Below are 22488 nucleotides of genomic sequence, written 5' to 3'. Positions count from 1 at the left end.
AAGGTCTCTACTACCGGGCACTGAACCTCAACCCTTCATTTTGAAACAGCATCTCACTAAATTACACAGACAGGGCTTGAACTCACTATGTTACCGAGAGTGGCCTCTGATTTGCCTCAGCCTCCAGAGGCGGTTAGGATTGTAGACTTGCATCATACCCGGCTGCAGTCCTTGGTAAAAAGAAACCACACTCCTTGATCCTAAAGGTACAAGGGCACTTAGGACCCGAGGGAAGAAATTAGTGGTCAGGATTTTTGTGTCTGAGGGTCCAGAGAATTAGGAACCTCAAAGATAAGAGTCCAGGAATTTGAACTCCAGGGTCCTATGAGTCACTCTGGTTTACCTGCTCTGGATGACAGATCTGGGGTTCAGGATTTTATGAGGCTATTTGTGGGACTGGGGCCATGCCTCACCCCCAGGCAAGATTTCTGAGGCCTGAGATGGAGCACAGACTACAAGGGAGGTAGGAGGGGATCTCTAGCCTGGATGTCATTCTTATCTGTGTCCCTACCAAGAAAGTCAGGGGCAGAGCTTGCTGAAAAAAAGAATGGGAGGGGGTTGGGGATTTAGCTCAGTGGTAGAGTGCTTGCCTAGCAAGCACAAGGCCCTGGGTTCGAGCCTCAGCTCAAAAAAAAAAAAAAAAAAAAAGAATGGGAGGAGCCTTGAGGATAAAGGAACACAAAGACACCAAAGAAGAGATAAAAACAATAAAACAATAATAACAGTTCTCTTGTACTGAGTTTACTGCGGCCTGGGTTCTGTACTGAAGCATTCACATAATTATTCCGTGTCTTCCTCATAGTCCTAAGCGATTGGAGCTTCATTAGTGTTGTCATTATTATTATTATCCTCATTTTACAAGTGAGAAAATTGAAGTCCAGTGCAGGACAATCAAGATAGAGATACAGGTAGGGGAAAAATACAGACGTAAGAAGAACACAACACAGATGAAAACAAGATTAATGGATAAGGCAGGCTCAGAAAGAAAGAGGAAATGACCTACAGCAAACAGAGGGGAGGGAATCTGAGAGCCAGGGCTCCGTGAAGCCGCGGGAGACTAGGACTCGAGGGAGACAGAGCCAAAAGATGAGGACTTCCAGGGATTTTTCTTCCCTGACTACCCTGGATTCAGCCTTGTCCAAGCCCTTCTTGCTGTTGGTGCTGAGCCAAGTTGGGGTCAAAAACAGTGATTAAGAACAGGCAAGTGTGTCATTATGCCAGCAGGAGATGATAAGAAAATGGTTCACGGGGGTACCCCAGCCTGGGAGGGGCCTTTGCCTCATAGCCTCTGCTCTTTAATTTGGCTAGAGCTCATACCTCAGAGAGGACTAGGGACAGGCCTTCCCTCTCCTAATCTGTCTCTCCATCACCTAGAACTGTTGCTGTAACACATTATGAACACAGGTGAGGACCTCCCTTCAGACCTCAACACACTTCAGAGACTCCATAGATGCATAGGATGGATGGACGGACAGACGGATGGACGGACAGATAGATGGATGGATGTCCACATCTCTCCAGGAAGCTCTTCCCCACCCTGCCATTACCCTCTGTGCTGCCATCCTTAGAGTCTCCCTGGCCACACCATCTCCTCCCCCCTTCCCTTTCATCCTGTGCTTCTCCATAACCAACCCCAGTGAGCAGAAACTGGAGCTTATTTTGGGAGCACTCATTTTCCAGCAGTCCTCAGGGACTGAAAGAGATGTCCTCAAGACTCCTGCTTCAGACACACTCCCAGCACCTCAGTCAGAGACACAAGATCACACCAAATGTGAGCCCTCACAATACAAGTTAGGTGTGAAAACTTAACTATGTCAGCACCCACAGAGCACATATAGCATCCTATGAACACAAACAAAACATGGCCCCACAACCACAGAATCAGCTGCACTGACAGAAATATCCTCCTAAGACAGGCAAAACAGACACCCCAGTGGTGCAATTACATGACCAGCCACCGATAAGCTTGCTGGAAGGAGCATGAGCAAGAGACTTGGTTGTGTTCCTTGTCGTATCCAGAGCAACAGGCTGAACACATAAGCATCACCGTCATTACCATAAGCACGGTGTTTCCTGCCTGTTTCCACGTACAGTTCCAAGCCTTTCACACCAAACATCTTTGCTCCAACCTCTCAACAATGCTATTTGACACAATCAGTCTCACAGATGGAAAAACTGAGGTCAAGAGAAGTTTGACAAACGTGTTCCAAGTTATCATAGCCAGCGGCAATGGTGGGGGAGGGGAGGCTGACAACCTGAGTTTGATCCCTGGGACCCACATGGCAAAAGGAAAGAACTGGCTCTCGTATGTTGTCCTCTGACCTCTACACATGTGCCATGGCACACACAAACAAATAAATAAAAGTAATAAAATAAAGAAGCATTCAGGATTAAAACCCAGGCTTCCCAGCTCAACAGTCTATGACCTAAGGTCATGTGTCAATCAATACTGGGTACACTGGTACATGGCTGTGATCCCAGCACCGAGGCAAGATGATTGCAAGTTCAAGATGAACCTGGGCTGCACAGCGAATTCTAGACACACACACTCCACCCCCACCGGGCTGCATGGCTGTTTGTTATATGACTTTCCTGAGGGAAGGCAAGAAAACTATCTATTTACTCCTCAATCAAGAGAGCACAGACAGACCAAAGGACGATTCTACCAGGAATAACTTGGCAAAAATAGATAAATTTAGTGGGGTTACTTACATGTCCAGAGTGGCCCAGGGAGGTGCACCACTGAAAGTCCCACCCCTCCCCCCCCCCCCAGTCAATGCCTGCCTTTTCTATATGTTAGCATTTCTAGGGGTATGTATAGCTGGGGCAAGAGGGAATGGTGACTGGAACTTCAGGGGAGGGTCTTGGGGCGATCCCATGACAGTTTTGTGACCTTCATCACCCTCCCCAAGGGAATGTTAATAACCCCCTTTCCTTAGGCTTAGATGTCCACTACCATTGCCGTGACATCCGGCCAAGGTCTCAGGTCACCGCAACTGCTCTGCCCCACAATGGCAATGGGCACATCAGTACTCGAAGAAGGGTCTGTGAAGTTCCTCATCTGGTAAAGAGGCTTGCTGAGTGACCCTGTCGACCTGGGTTGACCTGAGTTGACCTGAGTTGACCCTAGTTCCGTCCTCGGAAACATATGCTGCCCTCTGGCTTCTGCATATACATTTATTTATTTATTTTATTATTTGTGTGTGTGAGTGCGTGTGCACATGGAACAAGCATAGGGAGGTCAGAGGTCAATTTATAGGACTTAATTCTCTTTCTACCACGTGGATCCTAGGGATTAGGCTTGGCAGCAAGTACCCTTAGTGCTGAGACATTTCACTGGTCCAGTATTAATTTTCTAAAAGAGCCAAAGAAACAGCTTACACTACAGTAGTGACACTTTGTCTCAAAAAACCACCAACAGCCTGGCGGGCGGCAGCGGCGGCGGTGGCGCACGCCTTTAATCCCAGCACTCCGGAGGCAGGGCCAGGAGGATCTCTGTGAGTTCAAGGCCAGCCTGGGCTACAGAGCAAGGTCCAGGACAGGCACCAAACGACGCAGAGAAACTCTGTCTCGGGGGGGGGGGGGGTGCCCGTGGGCAGCCCCAGCACTCAGGAGACTGAAGCAGGAAACCTATTGCCAGCTCAGACTACCTAGTATGCTCAAGCCACACGGGTGGGTTTAAGACAAGCCTGGGATACACGAGGTAACGCACAGAATCAACTAAGCAGGGCTGGTAGGGGCTCACAGAGTGGCAATCACAGAGCCTGCAGGGGTCTGCTCCAGGTCCTCTGCATACATGTCATGGTTATTAGCTGAATGTTTCTGTGGGGCTCCTGACAGTGGGGGTGGGGGTGTCTCTGACTCGTGGGACCCTTTTCCTCCTGCTGGTTTGCCTTGTCGAGCCTTGATCTGAGGGTTTGTGCCCAGTCTTATTGTACCTTGTATGGTGTTTGACTGATATCCCCGGGAGGCCTACTCTTTTCTGAAGGGAAAGAGGAGGAGCGGATCTGGGGGGTGATGGGGACTGGGAGGAGTGGAAGGGAGGGAGACTGCAATCAGAATGTTTTGAAAACAAAAAGAAAAGAAAAAAATCCTGCCTAAAAGAGTTCTTTTTAAACGTCACATACAGTCACATAACCACACAGAGAGACACAACACACCCAAACCAGGCAGTGGGTGGCACACCTAAAGCTCCCCAAGTCCCTCCTGTTCTGCTGGGTTGGTCCTCACGGAAACAGCAGGCTTAGGATGGAAAGGGGGGCCCCCACTTGCTCTCTCAGCCAGACTGGTTCCACCAGGGCCATGGGCGGCATAACCTGTCTGGCTTGTGAAACTCATGTTGGGCAACTGGGCCCAAACGTGGATGCCTGAATTCCGGGGAGAGATGAGTTGGGACACCTGACTCGTGTCCTGAGGGGGCAGGGGGCTGGGGTGCCAGGCACACTTGGAGGGAGGGGAGGAGACTGGGACCTGGACATCCAGGCTCTGGGAATGCAGGGCCACACCCCCACTGGGTTTTGCTGTTGAAGGGAAAGCTCCAGTCATGGTGAATAAAATACATGAAGCCCAATGCAATCTGGATTTCCAAAAAATCATTAGATTCTGTTTTAGCAGAAGTATATTCCCGTGTAACAACATTGGCAATATATTCACCGTTTCTCTGAAATTCCAAGTGAAGCCAAGTGTAGTGGTGCACACACATAATCCAGCCCTCATGTCGGGGCAGGGAAATCCTAAATTCAAGGACAGCCTAGGCTTCATTTTGAGATGCTATCTCAAAACACAACTGGACTTTTGAGAGCCAGTGAGATGGCTCAGCAGGAAAAGGCACTTGCTGCTGACACCTAACAACCTGAATTCAATCCTAGAGAACCAACTCCCACAAGTGGCCCTCTGACCCCAATTCACACATTAATGTGTGTACACATACAATTTTAAAAGGGGGGTGCTGGAGAGATGGCTCAGAGGTGAAGAGCATTGGCCGTTCTTTCATAGGACCCAAGTTCAATTCCAAGCACTCACATGGTGGCTCACAGCTATCTGTAACTCTAGCTCCAAGGAAGAATCTAGCACCCTTTTCTGGCCCTCCGTGGGTAGCAGGCATGCTCATGGTACACAAACATAAATACAGGCAAAATATCTACACACACACACACACACACACATACACACACACAAATAAATAAATATATAATTATATCAATAAATAAATAGAGAAAGAAAGAAAGCCAGGCTGTGGTGGGGCATGCCTTTAATCTCAGCAGAGGCAGGCAGATCTCTGAGTTTGAGGCCAGCCTGGTCTACAGAGTGAGTTCCAGGATAGCCAGGGCTACACAGAGAAACCCTGTCTCAAAACAAAACAAAAATTAAAAAGAGAACCAAACACTGTATATTTAGTCTGTCCACCACTTAAGGGGGGACAAGGCCAAGCACCTAGTGGTAGGGTCATGAGCACTCAGCTCCCCAGACCTCCTCTCTTCCTGCTTCTGGATCTCTCCTCCGAATTCCCACTTCAAGCCACATCACAACTTCGCCAGCCCCAGTGTCCGAGTCTGCATGAGTGGCTGTATCTAGTTGGGGGTCCTCAGGCTATGTCAGTAAACTTAGGGACAACTCAGGTTGTCACCTTGGGAGCCTGCGGTCCTCAGTGATGACTGATCCTGAGTCACTTGCAGTCCATTTTCTGTAGTATGGGGAAGGGGCCATGTGGCTGCCTTAGGAAAGGAGTGAGATAGGGAGAAGACCTGTGATACGAGACAGAAGCCCCAGGATGAGGAGACACAGACACGGGGTCTGAGAGGACAGAGACCAAGAAATGGGGACACAAACACGCACGAGTCAAAATGGTTGCAAAGATGAGGAACGAAAGGAGGGGATGTGACGCCTGGTGCTTGCAATCCAAGAACTCAGGAGGCTGAGGCAGGAGGATCACCGTAAGTTGAAGCTAGCCTAGCTACATAAGAGTAAAACCCTACCTCAAAATAAAGAAATAGGCCGGGCAGTGGTGGCACACGTCTTTAATCCCAGTACTTGGGAGGCAGAGGCAGGCGGATCTCTGTGAGTTCAAGGCCAACTTGGGCTACAGAGTGAGTCCCAGGAAAGGCGCAAAGCTACACAAAGAAACCCTGTCTCCAAAAAAACATAAATAGATAGATAGATAGATAGATAGATAGATAGATAGATAGATAGATAGATAGATAGATAGGAAGAAACAAAGGAAGGAAGGAAGGAAGGAAGGAAGGGAGGGAGGGAGGGAGGGAGGGAGGGAGGGAGGGAGGGAGGAAGGAAGGAAGGAAGGAAGGAAGGAAGGAAGGAAGGAAGGAAGGAAGGAAGGAAGGAAGGAAGGAAGAATAAAAAGGAGGAAGGGAGCTAGCTGCGAACGTAGCTCAGCTGGCAGACTGCTTGCCTAGCATAGACAAGTCCCTGGGTTTGATGCCCAGTCCCAGACAGACTCCATAATTTTGTTTGTGCATGCCCATAATCTTAGTACTTGGAGGCGGAGGCAAGAAATCCAAGGTCATCCTCAGCTACACAGGGAGTTGGAGGCCAGCCTGGGCTACATGAGAGCCTGTCTCAAAAGCAAAAAAAAAAAAAAAAAAAAAAGGAATGGAGGAGAAAAGGAGGGAGGGAGGGAAGAGGGAGGAAGGGAGGGAGGGAAGAGGGAGGAAGGGAGGGAGGAAGCACAGGATTAATTTAGAGCTGGACAAAGACAAGGCAATAAGGAGACAGGCACTCAAAAATGAAGTGGGAAGTGTCAACCAAATATGTAGGCTCCACACCAGAAGACAGAGACACACAAGCAAAATGATGCTCGCTGCTGCTGGGGATCTGGGGACAAAGCGAGCCAGCCATTTGGGTGCTGCCAAGAGACAAAGGTTTGGGCCCTAGAGTGCTGGGTATGTGGAGAAAGCTGGGATCGCAGGCCAGGCATCGGGTGATCCGTTTGCTGCCACCTCATAGCCATACACTGTGGCGTGGTGACACAGCCTTCTCTAGAGGTGACACCCCAATTTTCTGGTGCCTCCTATATTTTGGGGGTGACACCCATGGTAGGAACCCCACCCAACTCTAATGCCACTTCCCTGTTGAGTCACCCACAACCCTGTCAGGCCTGTTGGGGGAAAACTTTGGTGAATCAAGTATCCATACCCTTCACCCCTGAAGCCCCAGTTCATTGGAAACTTGGATCTAGCTCTCTAGGAACACACAGCCTAGACAAGGGACATTAGGGTCTAGATCCTCCTTTAGATTAAGATACCCGGGCTCAGTTCTTCTCCCTCAAACACACAGGTCCCAACCCAGCCCCTCTCCCTCAGTTCAGGGGTCCAGACTCTTCCCTCAGACCCATGATGCAGATCCCAACTTCTCCCACCTTGTACTCAGATCTCAGCCCTCCTCCTTCAGACCCATGAGCCAAAGCCCCAGCCTGCCTCCCTCAGACTCACATTCCAGACCACCCCCTCAGGTTGGAAACAGAGCCAGGCACACCCTGGCCTTTCTTGTCAGTCTCCAGCCTCCTCCCTTCCCATTTGAAGTGGACATGAGGTATGCTTATTTACTTTGGTCCCCGTATGAATCACTCCCTAAAACACACTGCCCACCCCAAACCCCGTGTCTCCAGGCCTTGAACAGAAAAAACAATGCCCCTTCTTCCCCCTCAACCCGACAAAATTACTCAGCAAGATGAGAAGGTATCAAAGAAAAACCCACTCTGTCCAGCAGACCAGGCCTTCCCCTCACCTCCCTAGACCCTCACTCCTTCCCCGCCTCACTGGTCCCTTAGCCCTGCCCTCAGCCACAGGTCCTTCTGTTCTCTCTCTCTCTCTCTCTCTCTCTCTCTCTCTCTCTCTCTCTCTCTCTCTCTCTCTCTCTCTCTCCAGATCTTACACGTCTATCTCTCAACATCTTTGTCTTCCCATCTCTATCTCTCAGTCTCCTCTCTCCCATCATCCACTTCCCCGCCTCCCTTTGGTCCCTGTGTCCCCACACCCTCCTCATTTCCATCTTCCTCTTTTTGGGGCCTCTATGCTTTTCGAATATCCTCCATCCCTGACTCTCTATCTCACCTCACTCTGGTTTCTACCTCTGCCCCAGGTCTTCAGTCCTGAACGATGGAACAAGAAGGGAAGGGAAGAGGGGTGTGGGGAATGGAGAGAAGGTGGAAAATCCAGGCGGAAAGGAAGAGGTTCAGGCAGACCGGCTAGGCTCCCTAGACATCTCTGTCAGAGCCCCGCCCAAGGCTGTGTGGCCTGGCCCATATAAGCAGCTCCTGGCCTGACACTGAGAACTTAGTGTCTGCGAGTCACCAAGAACCTCTATCTCCACCTCCTCACGGCAGGTGAGTGGTCTGCAGGTAGGAGCACCTTCTCTCCCCAAAGCCTCTGCTCCCAGGCAGGGCCCCTTGGCTCTCTCTCTCCTCCACCTACCTGGTTCACAGTCTCCTTTCTGTCTCTTGACTTTCAGTCTCTTGACTGTCAGTAACTAGGAACCTTGTTCTCTCCCAACGCCCCATCTTCCAAGTCTTGCCTGCCAAACTGGTGCCGAGTTGAATTTAGAAATTCTGGGGCTTAGCACCCAATCTCCTAGCCTGTTTGGGTTGGTCCATCAGACACAGTACACTTCTCTTCATCTCTGAGCCTACAGCCCTCCGTGAAATTGGCTTGCAGAGGCAACAAAGCACTTTACACTTGTGGGTTTCACTTGTGGGTTTCACTAGCGATGTCTCGTGGGCACCTGGCTCAGAGCTCTTTCCCACCTTGTCTCTGCCACACCTGTCCCTGTCTCTTGCTCTCTCTGCCTCTGCTCCAAGAAGAGTCCTCCGGGATCTGTCGGGCAGCTGTTTGAAAGATGGGCGAGTTGTTCGCCCCACCCTACCCCTCCTAGCTAACAGGCTAACACAGCCTCTTTCTCTTCAGCTCCCTTCCCTCGAGAGTCCAGCCACCCCACCCCACCCCCAGTGCCCTAGCCCCTTGCCCAGTATCCAGCATCCTCTGGACAGACTCCGTTGCGGTAGCCATCCCCTGCAGCCGTCCACACAGCAGCCACCTCCTCAGGGCCAGCGAAATGCAGTTTGAGATGCACGACAACGTGAAAGGCAAAGGTGGGATCACTGGATGGACCAACAACCTTCCAGGTGCCAGGCAGGAACCTGGCTACCTCCCTCCCCTGGGCACCCTGGCTTCGAAGATAAATGGCACCTGCTTCTACCCCAGAGGCCCCTGAAATGCTGGAGCCCAGTCGTGAAGGAGGAGGTGGTCGCAAGTCCAGGCTCTGCCCAACTGTGGTGCCCACTTTTTCTCCCAACCTTGGCTCAACCAGATGTATAGTTGGCAACAGCAACAGGGACAGACTAGGGGTGATGATGACCAAATGTGACAGATGGGAATGGGAGGGGTACAGTGATGTTTCCTCAAGTGGGCGGCCAGGTGGCCTGCCCAGACTGCCCGGCAGAAGGAAGGGTGGCAGGGATGTGGTGGGCCGGAAGGCCCTGTGAGGATGCCTGCTGACCCTCTTCTCCTACCTCCACAGCCATGTCTTATCCAGTGACCAGTCAGCCTCAGTGTGCCAATACCTGCTACCAGACACAGCTCAGCGATTGGCACACGGGCCTCACCGACTGCTGCAACGACATGCCCGTCTGTGAGTGCCCCAACTCCTCCAAAGCCTTCCTACACCCTTCAACCTCCCTCTTTGTGGGGCTCTGCAATCTTCACTCCGCCTGCGATCTCACCATCTAGCCCCCAGCCTCCTTCCTCATGGTGACCTCACTCCCTCTCCAGCCGCTAGTCCTCCCCACTCCGGACCCTAATTACTTTGGTTCTTTGGGTTTCCTTCTCTACACTTGTCCTCCGGGGACCTTCATCCCCTCCGTGTGCCCTCCCCCGGGGACTAGCACAGCGGTCGGGACCCTGACCACCGTCCCGCCCCGTCCAGGTCTGTGCGGCACTTTTGCTCCACTGTGCCTCGCCTGCCGCATCTCTGACGACTTCGGGGAGTGCTGCTGCGCGCCGTACCTGCCCGGAGGCCTGCACTCTCTACGCACAGGCATGCGGGAGCGCTACCACATCCAGGTGCGTGCCAATCCAGGACCACCGGGACTGAGCACTGGGGACCTGCGGCTGGGACCCCAAAGCAAAGCTCCTGACCTCTATCGGTTTCTCTCTTTGCCGCTCTCCAGGGCTCCGTCGGGCACGACTGGGCTACCCTCACCTTTTGCCTGCCCTGCGCCCTCTGTCAGATGGCACGGGAACTGAAGATCCGCGAGTAAGGACGTTCTCTCCCGAGTCCTTGGTCACGCCTGGCCTCCTGGGGGGGAGGGGTGCTCTTTGGAAAGCCTGTCCCACTGCCCCTGTGCCACCGCCAAAAAAATACACCCACAATAAAAACCGGAAAACCAGCCCCGCCTACATGCTTTTTATTGTCGCAGGAAAGGAATCTGGGTGCAGTGGGAGGTGTGCTGAGGGAGGTGGGATGCATGAAAGATGTCTAGGTGTATCACAGAAGACTGGTTTGATAGGACAGGCTGCACAGATGACTCTGCTGAGTCTCCCTGTAGGCATCTCACAGAGTGAAACCATTAGCCCTGAAGCTTCAGATGGCCTATCTGAACTTCTACCTACATGCTGAAAATAAGCAAAACAAGAAAGAGGTCTTAGGGTAGGTGCTGGAGCCTACTCTAATCCCAGCAGCATGCTAAGACAGGAAGTTTAGAAGGAGCCGGGGCTGCCTGGGGTGCATGGTATGAGGCCAGCCTGGCCACACACTGAGACCCTGCCTCAAATAAAAAAGCTTTTAAAGGGCTGGAGAGGTGGCTCAGAGGTTAAGAACACTGGCTGTTCTTCCAGAGGTCCTGAGTTCAATTCCCAGCACCCATATGGTGGCTCACAACCATCTGTAATGAGATCTGGCTCCCTCTTCTGGCCTGCAGGGATACATGCAAACAGAACACTGTATACATAATAAATAAATAAATCTTTAAAAAAAAAAAAAAAGCTTTTAAAATGAAGGAAAAAAAGAAAGAAAAAAAAGACATACACTCTTCAAACAATGCTGTCCCCTGTTTAGGATCTATAGACTCTTTTTTAAAAGACTTTTAGGCCAGGTGGTGGTGGTGCACTTCTTTAATCCCAGCACTTGTTGAGGCAGAAGCAGGCAGATCACCGAGTTCAAGGCCAGCCTGGTCTACAGAGCTAGTTCCAGAACAGCCAGGGCTACACAGAGAAACCCTGTCTTAGGGCGGGGGGGGGGGGGGGAGGTGTTAATTTTATGTGTATGTGCATGGGTGTTGTACCTGCACACACCATGTATGATGCCCAGAGAGCAGGAGAGGACGCTGAGTCCCCTATAATCAGCCTCCAGACAAGATGGGCCTTTGGGGAAAAGACCCCCAAAGGTTGTCCTGACAAGCTAGTCCATCATACTCCTTAACTCAACATGGTGACATTCACTGCCAAAGGAACTAACTGAACATGCTTGGGTCTCAGAATTCCTGGATCGTCTTAACCTTGCCACTTCTGTATTACTTTATTGAGTTTGTAAACCTTTCTGAGCCTGTTTTCTCCTCTGAGGGTAGTGGTTCCTAATTTGTAAAAATTCTGGAGGCTGGAGGGATGGCTCAGCGGTTAAGAGCACTGGCTGCTCTTGGGGAAGACTTGAGTTTGGTTCACAGCACCTATATGGCAGCTTACAACTCCCCATAACTCTTCCAGGGGATCTGAGGCCCTCTTCTGGCCTGCCTGTGCACCTGCACTCATGTGCGTCTACACATACACATAAATAAATCTTTTTTTAAAAAGTCAAGTTTACGCTCACACCTCAGAGGGTAGGAGCCACCATCTTCTCATAAAGGCAAAACTCATGGGGCCATTGACGTCTGAAACCCCCATGTCACTCATGAGCCACATGGGCAACATGAACATCTCTCAAGTCTAATCTGCCATGTCCTTGGCTGTGCACTGAAGAAAGTGACTTGTGTTGGGGAAGGCATACAGAGAAGGTGCACTGCTGAGCACCTGCAGCAAAAGACCCATGCCGGGGTGAGGCTGAGGGCAGAGATCTCAGACCCAAACCTGCCCTCACACTGAGGTTTTGGCATAGCCAGGGGCTGAAGGCTAAGATGGTTAAGCATGGTGCTTTTACAGCTTTGATGCTGAGTACGCTTCAATCAGAGGATGCCCATCCGCACCCCCGCTGCCACACTGTTCAGTGTCTTCCCAGCTGCTGCCCTCACCAGCACTACCAGTTCTCCATGCTCGGTTCCTCCAGTTGAAATAGTATGGTTTCTGTGTTCTATACCCCAGGTTTTTCTTGTCTAATGACAATGCCTGGACACAGGCTGTCTGTTTCTTCCTGAGCCAAACTGTGTCAGGGTCAAAGATGCCCCTGCCCACTGTTTCCCTCATCTCGCTTCTGGGGAACCAGAGATCCCGCTGTGGCCCGCTTCCACTGCCAAAGATGGGCAGAGCCAGGCTCAGGATACACGGCTTTGAGGTGGGACACAGGTTCCACCACTGAACTCTGTCCCTCCAGCCCAGGGAAAGCAGGACACGAGGACACAGGTTCCACTCACCCGGAACCCACCCCTCCCTCCCCTGCACAGAGAAGGCAACCAAGACTTGCCCACACTTTATTTGCTGCTTCAGCTGCTCTCCGGCTGCTGGGATGTGACCCCTGCTATCTGACATGCACACAGCAGCAGGGGCCTCTCAGCCTGGGGTAACCCCAGCAAGGGGAAGAAGCTGGGCCCAAGCCCCACCCCAGGGCCAAAACAGCACCTGGAAGTTGCAGTCTTGGGAAAGCAAGAGTCTCAAGCTCAGGGAGCTGCCTGGGATTGGGGGGAAGGGAGTCCTCAAAGGTTAGAAGAGCTCCTTTGTCCAAAAAGGAGGTCCAGGTGGGAGTGGCCTGCGGGGAGAGCCCCAAAGACTCAAGAAAGAGAGCCAAGTGACGGTCCCTCCCGGGTCCCCCATCCCACTGCCATCCCACACCTGCCAGAGAGGATTGTGAGGCATCTCAGGCAGAGGACTTTCCTCTGAGGCTCCCTTGAAACAAGCCTGAATTTCCAGCCTCAGCTGGTGATCCCGGGCTCAGGTCTCCACTGTCCCTCCAGCCCAGGGCAAGCAGTAGCAGCTGATTGCTCCTACCCCAATGCACAAAAGGACGCTACACTGTGTCTTCTCAATAGCTGCCGGCCTTCGTTCACTACCCTGGATCCCTCCTGTTGAAATACTCAAAGTGCTTTCTGTGTGAAGCCCCAGGCAGACCTGACTCAAGCCCAAACCAGACTCTTCTGTTTTTCCCACAAGCCCCAGCCTGCCCCATCTTAGTAATGGCCTCACTGTCCGCCGATGGCCCAGGCTATAAAGTGGCCGTTCTGGATATGTCCTCTTCCTCACCCTACCATCTGCACCACTGTCCCACCCTGTCACTCACCCTGCGCCTGATCCTGACTCCCCATCGCCGCCGCCACCCTCCTCCTGCCACTGTTACCCACGGCAACCTCTCCTGTCCCTCCAGCCCACCCTTCACTCCATGGCCGGGGTACTTCTTGAACAGACAGAGCTCCTCATTCCCCCCCACAGAACTGACCAACAGCTTCCCACTGCTCTGAGAATAAAACCCACGGTCCCAACTGTCCCAGGCCGCCTCTGACACTTGATCTGGGTTGCAGTGACCAGGTTTCTGGTTCTCCTAATAAAACAAACTGGTTCCAGCCTCAGGACCTTCAGCCTTACGGTTTCCTCAACTCTGAATTCATTTCCCAAAGGTCTTCTCTCAGACCGTCGCCTTCCTCAGCCTAGTTTCTCCAAATGCCTAGTCGCCTTTACCCACAATCCCTCGGTGTCAGACCTTGCTAATACTGAGACACTCTTCTTCTCTGAACCAGTGTGTGCAGAAGTGTACGTGTGCATGTGTGTGTGTCTCCTTCCAAGAACCCAAGTCCCACCACATCAGGGAAGCGCCTCTCACCTCCTGCCTTCCTCTGTGCCCACAACTGCGCTGGGCACAAAGCAGCAGCTCAATAAATCGGGTCACTAAATGCAGAAACAAAGGGGAACCCTGGGGAAAGGGAGCCAGTGGTTTCTGAGGACTGTCCAGAGTGGCTCCCACAGGTGACTGTGGAAGAGGACCCTTGACAGGTCAAAGGGACATGCTAGTGAGATTGTCCTGGCTCAGCAGCCCCTTGCGGCCTCCACCACCCCCATGCCCACTGCCTCCAGCACTCCCACCACCCCCACAGTACTCATGCAGCCTGTGCCGCAGCGTGACAAGGGCTGATCCAAGGCAGGCCCCGTTGGGAGCATGAGGGCCCCCAGGCAGCTGGAGCAGCAGAGTGGCCACACCAGCCATGCCATCTTCTGTGGGCTCAAGAGTGATGGGTCCAGCTCGGAGTCCAGCTGTGGTAGCAGGGAGGGCTGGTGGGCAGCACCCCCCTCCCATGGGCCCCCAGGGCCCCCCAGCTCCTGTCAGCAGTAGGGGTGCTAGGAAAGGCTCAGAGCGGCGGAAGGCAGGAGGTGGGAGGCCAGCTGGTTTCCAAGCAGGGGCTGGGCCCGTAGGGTCCGGAGGGAAGCAGACAGTGACCTTGGCAAAGGGGCGGCTGGCCATCTTGGTCATCTCCTGCAGGTGCCGACGCTGCTCTTGTCGCTGGTCCAGGGCCTGCTTGGCCTTCCAGAGGAGCACACAGAGTGAGAGGAAGAGGAAGAAGCAGGAGAAGAAGACGGAGAAGAAGACAAACAGGTCAATATGAGCCTGGTCTTGCCGGAAGAAGAGCAGGCCCTGTGAGTCCGCCGAGCCGTTGGCACCAGGTCCACCGGGATCTCCCACGCCCAGCAGCAGCAGGTAGAAGCGGCTTGACTTGAGGGCGTGGTGCTCGTGGGGGTAGGTGATCACCAGCCTGTCCCGCACACTTCGAACCACAAGCACTGCCGACGGTTCTGTCACTGTCACGTAGGTAATCAGGCCCCGGGGCCACACCTCCCGGACTCGTGGCTCCACCGGAGTACTCGATCCACTTCCAGTCCCCAGTCCTCCTAGGTCCCCAGCCACCCTGGGTCCACCATCAGCAGGAGGTGGGGGAGGTGGGGGAGGTGGGGGAGGCTGGATATGTACAGTGTGGACACCTGTGTCAGGGGCCACTCGGACCACAAAGGTGTCATAGGAGGTGGAGACATAGAGGTCCACAGCACCGAAGGTCACATCTAGTGTCAGGCGAATGTCCACGTTGGTGAACTTGGGCTGCACACCAAAAAGTACTGTGCGGCCAGGACCCAGGGCCCGGCGTTTGGGCTCATGGAAGCAATTGGTCTGGGAAGTAGGGTCCAGGCAGCATTCCTGTTCCACTGAGATGAGTCGGTAACACTGCTGGCCACCTAGAGGGCTCCCATGGAATGACTCCCGGCACTTGGCGCACTGTGGACAGGGCAGGAGTAGAGGTGGCCATCAGGACTGAGCTCAGTGCTGAGACCCTCAATTCCCAACAGCCACTGCACTGTGCTCCCAGCAGCACCCTAACTGCACCCCAGCCTGGGGAGCTGATGCTCAGCCATAAAGAGTTCTGTGAGACCCTGGCTGTATATCCTCACTAGCTATATGGCCCTCTGCCAGTGACCTGACCTCACTGAACTTGAGATGCGTCCTCTGCATTCAGATAGGAACCAAGGCTTGCTCGGAGAACTGAAATCATATCCATGGCCCTTGGCTTAGAGTTGGCCAGCCTTGCCTGACCGCCTGGCTTCTTCTGAACTGCCAGGCACACGCCCATCTCGGGGCCTCTGCACCAGCTGATGCTCTCTGCCTAGATGTCTCCACAGGTCCACTTACCTGTCACAGTCACCTTCTTACCAAGGCGTTCTTTAGTCCTGACATCATACCTACCACGTCTAGCGTTTTTATCTGTTTGTTTTGCTTTTTGAGACAGAGTGTTGCTGTGTAGCCCAGGCTGGTCTTGAACTCTTCATCTTCCTGCTTCAGCATCCAAAGCACTGAGTTTACAGGCATGAGGCATTACATCCCCCTCTCCTGAAGCTTTTCTTCTAACCTTACCCATCACCCAAACACCATGTTCCTTGCTTGTTTGGCCACTGCCTGACCTCCCTCCTCCAGAATGTTACTCCCAGAGGACAGACGTTGTGCTTGCTTTGTTATCTACGGGGCTCCAGTACTTTGCATGGTGTCTGGAATATACTGGGTGCTTAATGAGCATATGTGAAATGAATACAGGGATGGAGGCATAGAGGCAAGCTATCATAACTCTTGTAACTCAGCAGGAACCACTCCAGTCCATACAGGCTCTCCTCAACTAGCCACTGTGGCAGAATTAGGACATTTAGTGTCCCTGGGCCTCTTCTTCTCATGTCTACGTTCTACCAAAGGCCCTGTGAGGCCTTGACAAGCCTTCCACATCTGGGCTAAGCTACTGCCCCCAAAGCACAGCATGCAGCTCACCACATACTGGCTATTACTGCTATAATTATTAGAACCGAATAAACACTACTTGGAGCGGCCAACAGAGAATGGAGAAAGTCTGTACTGATCTCCAGCCCACTCTAGCAAAGACCAAAAGATATTTCTGACACTATTGAGGGTTTTATTTTTGTTTTTTGGTTTTCCTTTTCCTGGACACAGCAGCATACATCTGTAAACCTAATATAAGGGGACTTATTGCTCTACCACTGAGCCACATCCCCAGCCCCTCACTGGGGGATTCTAGGCAAGTGCTCCATCATAGAGGCATGCTTCTAGGCCCTCAATGGGCTTTTTATGCATGTGTGTGTGTGTGTGTGTGTGTGTGTGTGTGTGTGTGTGTGTGTGTAGTATATGTGTGAGTGAATTTTGTGCAAGTGCATGTGCATATGTATGTGTAAGCATAAACTTAGGTCCTTTTTGGTTTTGGTTTTGGTTTTGGTTTTGGTTTTTCAGAGACAGGGTTTCTCTGTGTAACAGTCCTGGCTGTCCTGGAACTCACTCTGAGTCCACACAGAGATTCACCTGCCTCTGCCTCCCAAGTGCTGGGATTAAAGGCATGCGCCACCGTGTCTGGCTACAAACTTAGGTCTTAATGCCTGTATAGCAGGCACTTGCTGACTGAACTATCTTCCCAGCATCCCCAATGAACCTTTCAATCATTCATCAGTAAAGCAAAGTTTCTGGTCTAGGATGGAAAGGGCAGAGATCAGCGAGGCTTGTGAAACTGCTGCGTTTGGGGTGGAGCTACAACTCAACTGACAGACAGTTATGTTCCTGGACAAGAGAAGACCAAGTGAGACAGAAAGGGCCTGCAGAGGGTGGGCGGGAAGAACAGGACACAGCAGCCAGCCCGCCTCTCTGCTTCGGAAAAGAGAAACAGACCTAAGGGGAATTTGGTTCTGTGTTAGGTTTTTTTAGACTGAGTCTTGCACCATGCAGGCCTAGAACTGACATTAATCCTCTTGCTTCAGCCTCCTAAGAACTAGAATTACAGGCTGGAGCCATCAGACCTGCTCCCAAAGGGGATTTAAATCTAAGTTTAGAATGAATGAGTGAGCCCCTTGTCAGCCTGGGGCCACCTCATGGGGAAAGCCATGTGTGAGGAAGCAAGAACAGCTGCCACAGAGGGGAGCAGAGTCAGCCACAGGACATCCTGACATCACTCTGGGAACTCCCAATGCAGCCATTCCTAAACACAGGCCCCGGACCACACAGGCTCTTCTTGTTCTTCCTGCTGCTGTTTTGAGACAGGGTCTCATGTAGCCCAGGTTGACCTCACAATCTCTATGTACCTGAGGCTAACCTTGAACTTCTGATCCTCCTCTCTCTACCTCCCAAGTGCTGGAGTCACATGTATGCCACCACACTCAGTTTGTGCTGTTTTGGAGATCAAAGCCTGGGTTCACACATATGCTAGGCGAACTCTACTAGCTAATCCACATCCTCAGAATGTACTGTTTTTGAAACAGCATCTCTCTATAACCCTTGAACTCAAGATCCTCCTGCCTCAGCCTCCTGAAGAGCTGCCATGTGCCACTGTGCCCAGCCAGACCTGTTTTCAGACCTTAAGCCACTCTAGGTGGTTTCTGGCACTTGCAGCCTACAATCTGTCACAGTCAGAGACCCGAGGCCCACATTGGACTCTGCATGACTGCCCAGGGCTCAGCAAGTCTACACGATGCTCTCCATCCCAAACCAGACTCACAGCCACAGGCTTGGCCCTGAGTCCCCTCACCCAGCTCTGGCCTCTTGCTCCTGCGACACAGGAGCTGGCTTTTCCAGACCTACCTGGTACTTGTAGCAGTCTCGGCGGTCACTGGGAGAGCTGCCCTGGCAGGTGCCCGTCTCGGTGTTGTTCTGACACGGGCAGCCGGTCCCGTCTTGCTCATTGCAGGTGTCCGCGTGGCCATTGCACTGGCATCTGAGGGTGGAAGAGAGTAGAGGGTGAATGCCTGCGAAGTCCAGCCTCAGCAGGGTTCAGTTCCCAAAGAGGCGGTGTGGGGTTGGCATGGGGAGGAAGAGACCGACGCACACCTCAGGGCTCAGCACCTCTCTCCCATCCAGAGGGATTCTTTATGTGTGCAGCATACTGACTGTGTAAGTCATCTGGCAAGCACCAGAGCCCCGATCTCCTTTTCACTCCCCACTAAACGCCCAGGGTGAAAAGGTCACATACAAAACAGACAGTCTCATCTGAAACAACATCTTCAGACCGCTCTGTCAAATCAGAAAGTTTCTCAGCACAGCATAGACCTTCTGCCTTTACAGCCTGTGCCTAGGCTGCCTGCTCACAGGGTTACAATACGTTAGACAGTTTGAAATTATTTTTACCTTAACCAAGTTATGTGTAGAATCATTGGATGTTTCCTAAAATACAAGCTTTACAAAATATCTCATAATAAGCACTTAACTGGCTGATTATAGCATTTTTGTTGTTGTTGTTGTTGTTGTTCTCAGTTTTCTAGTAGGGGCCTGTTCTTTTTATACGCTCCCAAACAGGAAGACCCTGGTATCTCCTTCTTTTTTTTATTAACTCACACTATGCTTTTTGTTATTGTTGTTGTTGTTGTTTTCTGAGACAGGGTTTCTCTGTGTAGCTGTGCACCTTTTCTGGAACTCACTCTGTAGACCAGGCTGGCCTCGAACTCACAGAGATACACCTGCCTCTGCCTCCCAAGTGCTGGGATTAAAGGCGTGCGCCGCCACCACCTCCTGGCAACTCACACTATTCTTGGTCCCTCTGTATAGGCTCCAGTATAGCACCACAGATATACCTGTGACATCTTGTATTCAGAGCTGAGCAAGACATATCTTAGAATCTGCCCTATTGATATCCTTGAGGCACAAGGACTGCTCTTCCTTCTGTGACCCTCCTTTCAGGCCATGACCCCTGTCTTCAGTGTCCCTCAGGAACATGAACGTGTTTCCCCAGGGGCTGCATAAGCAGAGAAGTCCCCATTATGCAAACAACGGCTCCTCACAGTGAGAGCAGAGCCTTAGACCAGCAATGAACCTCTTGGCCAAGTTTTGCTGGAACTTTGTCAAGCAGGACCCTCCACCTTAGGGCTGGAGCCATCCCTTGTGCCGTGGCCTGTGCCAAATGCCCATGACCTCCCAGGCTCTCAGAGGTCAAGCCCACTGCCCCAGGCCACAGGGCCCTTAGGTGACAATCGGCTTGGACTCCACAGTTTTCGGAAGTTTTAGATGGGCAGGCACAGGTGGTCTTGGGCTCCACTCCCCTCCCGGCAGCCTTTTCTGACCCACTGTCTCCTTCCGGGTTTCTCTGTAGCCTGTGTTTCAGACTCCTGATGTGAGAAACCTCTCAGCTGGGTTTGCCTCGTTTTCCTCAGCCCTTGTTTGGCCTCCAGCTTGTTGTTTTCTGAGACAGGGTTTCTCTGTGTAGCTGTGCACCTTTTCACTGGCTTCTGACTGACAAACAGCTAGGCAAGGGAGGTCTAGTTCCCAGCGTTCCTCCTAGTGAGAAGGATGAGTTCTTCCTCTTACTTGGTGCACTTCCCGTCCAGGAGGAAGTAGCCGTGGAGGCAGCTCTCACATTTGTCGCCATAGCTGTTATTCTGGCAGTTCACACACACGGCTTCGTCCTCACCAGGACCTTCGGTCACCCAGTTCTCAATCTGACCAAGCAAGGACACAGAAAGACATGGCCCAGCCTCCTCCCTCAGACCCAGGGGTCCAGACCCAGCCTCCTCCCTCAGACCCAGGGGTCCAGGCCCAGCCTCCTCCCTCAGACCCAGGGGTCCAGGCCCAGCCCTCCTCCCTCAAACCCAGGGGTCCAGGCCCAGTCCTCCTCCCTCAGACCAGGAGTCCAGGCCCAGCCCTCCTCCCTCAGACCCAGGGGTCCAGACCCCAGCCCTCCTCCCTCAGACCTGGGGGTCCAGGCCCAAACTTCTTCTCTCAGACTCAGTTTCCAGACCCAGCCCTCCTCCCTCAGACCAGGGGTCCAGGCCCAGCCCTCCTCCCTCAGACCCAGGGGTCCAGGCCCAGCCCTCCTCCCTCAGACTTAGGAGTAGAGACTTCATTCCCTCACCTCATCTGGATCCAGGGAGTACTTCTCTGGCTCCCTTCTGGCCATTTCTAGCTCTTTCCTGGAGACACACACATGGCTGTTCCCTCGACAGAAGGCATGGCAGGGCCGGCAGGTCCCGCCTCCCAAAGCTGAACCCACAAATAGTGGGAGACACTGCTCACAGTGGGTACCCTGGTAACACAGGACAGTGCCATCGAAAGGGCTGGGGGACATGGATCAGGGGACACAAGGGCCGGGCACCTGGTCTGGCCCATCCCAGCTGCACTGCAGCCCCGAGGGACAAAGCTTCCATACACCCCATCCACTACCACACTGCCCCCCCCCCAAATCTTTTCACATCTCCCCAGAATAGGGCTCTCCCATCCCTTCCCTACTCATGGCTTCTCAGGACTGGAAATAAACCTCAATATGCCTCAGTACAAGGGCTGGGCGGAGCGGCATCGGTGGAGCCCCTGCCTAGAATCCCCCAGTGAGGGGCTGGGGTGTGACTCAGGGGTAGAGCCCCTGCCTAGCATGTCCAACATCCTGGTTCCATCCCCAGCACCACCAAAATATACTTTAAAAATGAGCAAAAACCATTTCTACACACAGGCTGAGGGTCTCTAGGCCAGGGCCTGAGGTGCTGGTGGCAGGTCACATACCTTGGTGTGGTTCCGGCACAGCAGGCAGTGGTCCTGTGCCCCTACGCCTGCACACTCACTGTGGCGGTTACAGCGACACTCAGTAGAGCAGTTGCGGCCGACAAAGCCAAAGTGGCATTGGCAGTGATCGGGCTCTACACAGGAGCCGTTCACACAGCCCTGAGCACACACAGGGCGGCACAGGCCGGTCACACTGTTGGGGCAAGCAGAGACCAGGGCAGGGCACGCAGACCTCACCCACTGCCCCACACCCTTTCAACAGGTTGCCCACCCTGAGTCTTCCCTACCCCGCCCTCCTATTCACTATCCTCTCCTGGAGACTCGTTCTTTCCTGGTTTCTCCAGCCATTTTGTCCCCTGCATGCTGGGCTGGGCAACTGCCCTTTTGTCTCATAGATCTGGTCCGCCGCCTGTAAACCTGGGCTCCATTTTCTTCCAGTCGTATCTCCTCCCGTCCTCACTGCCCCCACTACCCTTTCCCCGTCTGTCTGCCCGGCCCCTCCTCCTGCCACGCCCCAGCCAAGCCTCACTTGTCCATGGTGTAGCCTGTCTTGCAGCTGCACTCGTAGCCGTGGGGCTGGTCGTGGCAGTTCTGAGTCTCATTGCAGTCATGGTGCCCGTTGGCACACTCATCCTCCGGGGGGCAGGACAGGAAGGCCCAGGATGCCCCAGGATGTCCACATGTTAGCCCTGGCCCCAGAGGACACAGGGCTTCACGTGGGGCATGACCACGTGCCCCAGACACCTGGGCCACCCCCACCCCCCACCTCTGAATCCCAAATCAGAACCATTCTCCGGTTTGTTCTGTGCCCCTGGCCAACCAGCTTGCCCAGCTCCCACACCCTTCTCACCGTCTCGGGGACCACTGAGGCCACCTTCCATGCAGTGACCACCTCCGTCCTGGCCCCCCCAGGCACACCAGCCACAGTGGGGTCGTCGCAGGCACAGGGCACACTGTGTGGCCTGAGCACAGCCCAGGGAGCAGCTCTCCGGCCCTCTAAGCAGCCGCCCACAGCCTCCAGCCATACATCGCAAGGGCAGGTAGGAGGGGCTCAGACACTGTCCAGGGAAGTGAGGAGGAGAGAGACCGGAACGGGAGTTAAACACACTTCCCAGACTGGACCGTTTCCTCCCAGGCCCCACCCTCCGTGGCTCTAGCTCCCTCAGAGCCTTTCTAACCAGACATCATGACTGGAATTGGATGAGCCCAGCATAGAAGCTCATGCCTGCAATCCCAGCAGACAGGAGGTGAAGGCAAGAGGATCAAGAGTCCAAGGTTATCCTCAGCTACATAATGAGTTCACGACCAGCCTAGACTACATGAGACCTTATGTTTAAA

General features: G+C 53.1%; 2 protein-coding genes across 4 annotated transcripts in view; one reads left to right on the top strand and one right to left on the bottom strand.

Moving 5' to 3' along the window:
* Window positions 1–8284: 8284 nt before the first annotated feature.
* Cnfn (cornifelin) lies at window positions 8285–10396 on the top strand. 2 transcript variants are annotated; one of them, XM_006988057.3, is made up of 4 exons: window positions 8285–8338; window positions 9529–9639; window positions 9934–10070; window positions 10178–10396. In XM_006988057.3, the coding sequence occupies exons 2-4, from the start codon at window positions 9531–9533 to the stop codon at window positions 10265–10267; spliced, it is 336 nt and encodes a 111-aa protein (XP_006988119.2). In that variant the 5' UTR covers window positions 8285–8338; window positions 9529–9530; the 3' UTR covers window positions 10268–10396. The 2 variants fall into 2 exon arrangements, with proteins under 2 accessions (XP_006988119.2, XP_076430200.1); XM_076574085.1 differs by lacking the exon at window positions 8285–8338 and adding an exon at window positions 8921–9100.
* Window positions 10397–12611: 2215 nt separating this feature from the next.
* The window catches only part of Megf8 (multiple EGF like domains 8), a 58388-nt gene continuing 48511 nt past the window's right edge, over window positions 12612–22488 (bottom strand). For both annotated transcript variants that reach the window (XM_006988059.4, XM_006988060.4), the window contains exons 35-41: window positions 22001–22208; window positions 21680–21839; window positions 21151–21343; window positions 20510–20680; window positions 19966–20096; window positions 18250–18382; window positions 12612–15405 (exon numbers count right to left, since the gene is read on the bottom strand). In XM_006988059.4, coding sequence (XP_006988121.1) covers window positions 14137–15405; window positions 18250–18382; window positions 19966–20096; window positions 20510–20680; window positions 21151–21343; window positions 21680–21839; window positions 22001–22208 — 2265 coding nt within the window. In that variant the 3' untranslated portion in view covers window positions 12612–14136. The remainder of the gene's footprint in view (window positions 15406–18249; window positions 18383–19965; window positions 20097–20509; window positions 20681–21150; window positions 21344–21679; window positions 21840–22000; window positions 22209–22488) is intronic.

The sequence above is a fragment of the Peromyscus maniculatus genome, chromosome 1, assembly GCF_049852395.1.
Source record: "Peromyscus maniculatus bairdii isolate BWxNUB_F1_BW_parent chromosome 1, HU_Pman_BW_mat_3.1, whole genome shotgun sequence".
Taxonomy (NCBI): domain Eukaryota; kingdom Metazoa; phylum Chordata; class Mammalia; order Rodentia; family Cricetidae; genus Peromyscus; species Peromyscus maniculatus.
Note: the sequence above shows the minus strand (reverse complement) of the source record. Positions and strands in the feature narration are given on the sequence as shown.

Coding starts and splice junctions, on each gene's coding strand:
- Cnfn (XM_076574085.1), top strand. CDS start 9,064: ATGCAGTTTGAGATGCACGACAACGTGAAAGGCAAAG. Junction 9,101..9,528: donor CGACAACGTGAAAGGCAAAG/GTGGGATCACTG, acceptor CTACCTCCACAG/CCATGTCTTATCCAGTGACC. Junction 10,071..10,177: donor GGGAGCGCTACCACATCCAG/GTGCGTGCCAAT, acceptor GCCGCTCTCCAG/GGCTCCGTCGGGCACGACTG.